General features: G+C 37.2%; 1 protein-coding gene across 1 annotated transcript; it reads left to right on the forward strand.

The window, feature by feature from the left end:
- Nucleotides 1-298: 298 nt before the first annotated feature.
- On the forward strand, nucleotides 299-4,459 carry fam8a1a (family with sequence similarity 8 member A1a). The gene is made up of 5 exons (XM_084130330.1): nucleotides 299-750; nucleotides 2,316-2,436; nucleotides 2,991-3,114; nucleotides 3,370-3,509; nucleotides 3,606-4,459. Exons 1-5 carry the CDS (start codon nucleotides 411-413, stop codon nucleotides 3,748-3,750), a joined length of 870 nt encoding a protein of 289 aa, XP_083986456.1. The 5' UTR covers nucleotides 299-410; the 3' UTR covers nucleotides 3,751-4,459.
- The last annotated feature ends 533 nt before the right edge of the window (nucleotides 4,460-4,992 follow it).

The raw sequence follows: 4,992 nt of genomic DNA on the forward strand, positions 1-4,992 counted from the left end.
TAATCAGTTTAAAATTATATGATCACCGTATTAATATTTTAAATAACCGAGTTTCTGATTAATCGTGACTGTCTTTCTTTACATCCTGGTATAGTAATGTTCATCGCATATGAATGGTCTTTGCAGCCTGCACCACTATAGGATATCACAGGGGTGCACAAACAGTTGGTGCAGTTTAATTTTGAGTTATTTGCATAGTTTGTATCTTTTGTAGCAGACAAGTCTTTTTGCTATGATAAATAAAATTACAGAAACGGTCTAAGGCAGTTGAAGCGAAAAACACCAACTACAAATGTATTAGCATAGTGGTATATTCCGGCTCGAATGAGCGGTTGTCATGGCCGCTGCCTGAGCAGATTAGCCTATTTAGAGTTGAAGTCTAAATAAGATTAACAAAAGGAGTCAACATCATGACAGCGGATAGTGCGGAAGAAACGGCCAAAAACGGTCAGAAATCCCATGACAGCGACAACATGACAACGACTGAATACTGCGCGCAGCTGCAGCAGTGGATGTGGCGCTATTACTGTGGCTATGCGAGCTGGCAGAGCTGGGTGTTGATGTCCGCGCCGCTGTTTCCTCCGCCTCAGTTCGGTTGCCAGGCACCCGGCAGCTCCACATCTGCATATGCCGCGACGCCAGCTGACATCGCCGCCTGGTATAACCAAACGAGCCCACCGTCCAGCCGTCCAGCAGCCACTGCCACATCCAGCACTGCTGACAGAGGACCAGCACAGCCCCAGCCCGCAGGTAACAGTTACTGTAGCTGTCAACCCAATGCTCGGAGGAGACGGAGTTATCAGTTGCATCATTAAACACACGTTAACTTACGTTAATGAAGAATTAAACTATTTACATTTCATCTAGCTATAGTATATCTCCATAATCCCCAGCTGGATAAACTTTTAGCATTATATAAACCATTTCCATATTGTTTTGAGTAGGCTACTTTAAATGTGTTTTACACAGTCAAGTTAAAGGGTTAGTTCACCCAAAAATGAAAATTATCCCATAATTTACCCACCTTCAAGCCATCCTAGATGTATATGACTTGCTTCTTTCAGCCAAACACAATCAGAGTTATATTAGAAAATATCCTGGCTCTTCCAAGCTTTATAATGGGAGTGAATGGTACCTTAGATTTTAAAGCCCAAAAAAGCACATCCATCCATCATAAAAGTAATAAACACGGCTCCAGGGGGTTAATAAAGGCCTTCTGAAAAAAAGCAATGCATTTTGTAAGAAAAATTCATTATAATTAATCACTGGCTTCCCGAAACGGCCGTACGCGAGTCAAGTTCCGGCAGAAGAGTAACCTCTGACCCGACGTATGACGTACTGATGAAAGTGGAAGCAAAACAAAACACCGGTCACGAATTAAAAGTCTAAAATGAGAATTTTTAAAGAGAAATGTTGGAAGAGCTTGAGTTTGTTGCCCAGTCGTATTTGTTTGCAGTACCAGTGTTCTCTCACCGAAGATTACGCTACGACTAGATCCTACATCATGCATCGGGTCAGAGGTCACTCTTCTGCCAGACCTAGACTTGTGTACGGCAGTTACCGGAAGCCAGTGAATATAGTTTATAAAGTTATAAATATGGATATTTTTCTTACAAAAATGCATCGCTTCAAAAGGCCTTTATTAACCCCCTGGAGCTGTGTTGATTACTTTTATGATGGATGGATGCAATTTTTGTAGCTTCAAAAACTAAGGCTTTATTCACTCCCATTAGAAAGCTTGGAAGAGCCAGGATATTTTTTAATATAACTCTGATTGTGTTTGTCTGAAAGAAGAAAGTCATATACACCTAGTATTGCTTGAGGCTGAGTAAATTATGGGATAATTTTAATTTTTGGGTGAACTAACCCTGTTAGACTACACTGTGCCTACTCAACATTTAGTGTAAAGACAGAATGTTGTATAAAAACAGATTAAATTATACCTGCTCCGATCTACCTCAGCCTCTAGTTACAAAGTATGCAGTTGAAATAGCTGTGTAAATGCATTATGCCACCTCTAAGCAGCATTAAACAGTCTGTGTAGACACTTAAAATCCACGTCTGAAGCGCTTCTGTGCCACCTTTTCACTAAGGTGTATGACGTTGGGTACAAATGTCTCACACCACCACATATAAATGACACTTAAATGCACAGAACCAACCTTAGTGCACGTCACACATTATGTTAGTGGAAGAATTAAATAAACTACATTGAGAATGCACACTGAGGTTTGTTGAAAATCATATTATTTGATACATTTATGTCTGCCTATATGATGGCACTCTCTGTCCTAACATTATCTTTTTTATTTCAGGTAGAGAGTACACCATCCCCTCCCCTCTACGTAGATTTCTGGCTGAAACTGTGGATTTCTTCCTTCTCTTCTGTGTAAAGGCAACCATAGTGTTGTGGATCATGCATCTCAGTGGAATGAAGTGAGTTGAGAAGTTGTTCAAAATACTGTCAGAATTATTTCCTTCTGGATCACTGTACAGATATAGATTTAGTTATATTTCCAAAATAGTAAAAATTTGGTGTCAGTAAGATTTCTTAAAGAAATGTGAATACTTTTATTCAGCAAGGATGCATTAAATAGAAAATGACATTAAAGTCATTAAAATTATTTGAAATAAATGCTGTTTTTTGAACTTTCTGTTCATCAAAGAATCATATAAAGAGTTAATTTTTATTGAAGTTTAAACATTGATAATAATAATGTTTCATGTGCACCAAATCAGTATTTTAGAATGATTAGAATGAGTAATGGCTGCTGAAAATTCAGATTTGCCATCACAGGAATAAATTACATTTTCAAATATATTAAAATAGAAAAAAAGCTATTTTAAATTGTAATAGTATTTCACAGTATTACTGTTTTACTGTATCTTTGAGCAAATAAATGCTGCCTTGGTGAGCATAAGAGACATCTTTCATAACCGACTCGTATGTCGTATAATGACAGCTCACATGACTTTGATCTTCTGAACAGAGATATTTCCAAATTCATGATGCAGTTTATTGTGGAAGAGATTGATGAGACCACATCATTGGAGGACCTGCAGAAGATGATGGTTGTGGCTTTAGCATACAGAGTCCTGGTGTGCGTCTATGAAGTGAGTGAGTCTCCGCAAGCTTCTGGCATCATTTGTCTTCCATTTACAAGCCTTGTCTCTCAGTCTGTTTTTAATTTACATTTTTCTTTGTTTTGTTCTTTTCAGAAAGTTAAATGATTATTAATTCCATCCTTATTATCTTGTCGCTTAGTTACAATATCTGGCGCAAAGCCTCTGTAGTCTAGAAATGATTTGAGTGTGTGGTTTTGGACAGCTCACACATTCCTTCAGTCTGTGTTCTGTCTTTGTCTGCAGATCATCTGTATTTGGGGAGCTGGAGGTGCCACTCCAGGAAAGTTCCTGCTGGGTCTTCGAGTCGTCACATGTGACACGACAGTCCTAGTGCAGCCTAATCGGGTTTTGGTAGTACCGGCATCCAATGTCAGCTTATCTGCGTGAGTTATGCGTGTATTTATAATGCATGGGCGGACAAACTAAAACCATACATTAGAAGTATTTTAATTTAATAACTTTTTTCTCTCATCTTGCAGGTCCACAGTACGGGCCTTAAACAAAAACTTCTCCATCGCCTTCCTGTTCCCTATCTTTATCACGCTGCTCTTTTTCCAACACAACAGAACTGTTTACGACGTTGTGGCTGGAACCATCGTGGTTCGTCGGAGAAGAGCCAGATGACAGGTCTGTTTGTGTCAAAGTCATGTGAAAACGGCCCCTGTCAAACATCAGATGCTTACAGATGTTCTCAGTATTTTATTTTAATATATCATAATAGTATGTACTGCAGATTTGCACTAATGATCCCAGTATCAATGTCTGATCACATAGCTATTGTTTACAACACTGGGAAATATCGGCTTTCTTAGAGAAGTTACTGATCTTGCAACAAACAGTTTTTCATGTTGAAGAATGATGAGTGATATTAAGCTCAAGACACATGTTTTATGTAGACATGCTTGGAAATTTCATCCGGGTGGAATGTTTTACTCTAAACACCAGCTTAATCCACAAGGTTTTCATGACTTCTCCCCAGATTCGAGCTTTATGGCCCAGACGAGTCTGTTATTAATCTTACCAAAGGCAAGGAATTGAGCTTGTGTCCTTCCACACATGCATGCAGCTGTCCGGAATGTTCCGTTCCTGTTGTAAATTCAGTCGGTGGCTGATATGCCTCACAACATTTCTCAGGGTTTCTTAAAAACCTGTTTTATTTGTCATGTGTTTCAGTTATGATCTTTTATATGTAAAGAATTAAGTATTACATTTTGAAATTCACATTATCTGCCCCTACAGTATTCGGCATGCCAAACACATCAGCTGTTTTGATTTATCATTGTGCATGGTTCATATATAAAAAATTATTAAAATCCTTGAAGACGATATTCTATGGGATACATTATCTTTCTCGTGTCACAGTATCATTGAGATACTAATATAGTTTTTATTTATATATATTTTTTATCCATACGTTTTCCGTTTTAATTGAAATTAAGTCATTTTATCATATTTATTTTTATATATATATATTTTTTTTTTTAACTATGTCCATAGTTTTAATACATTTTTATATCAGTTTTAGTTTTACTTAAGTATATCAAGTTAAAATTGAAATATTAAATGAAAATGAGAAATGCTGCCTAGCAACTAGCTAAAATAAAGTTTAAGTTATTTCAGCTAACATTTATTTTATTTTAAGTTACGGATAGTTTTTTAATGGTTTTGGTTTTAGTTAACCATATAAGTACAAGGTGAAGGAATGATGATGATATTGATTACTAGTGTAGAGAATTCAAACAGTGCTTCTTGATAACCACTAGGTGGTGATATTTGTTCATAAACCTAACCCTGAGTTCTTTGAAATTCAAAGCCAATGTCCTTTGGCATTGTTCAATTACACAGTCACATTCCATAGATAGTGGC

This window comes from Abramis brama (assembly GCF_963993115.1).
Source record: "Abramis brama genome assembly, chromosome: 12".
Classification (NCBI taxonomy): domain Eukaryota; kingdom Metazoa; phylum Chordata; class Actinopteri; order Cypriniformes; family Leuciscidae; genus Abramis; species Abramis brama.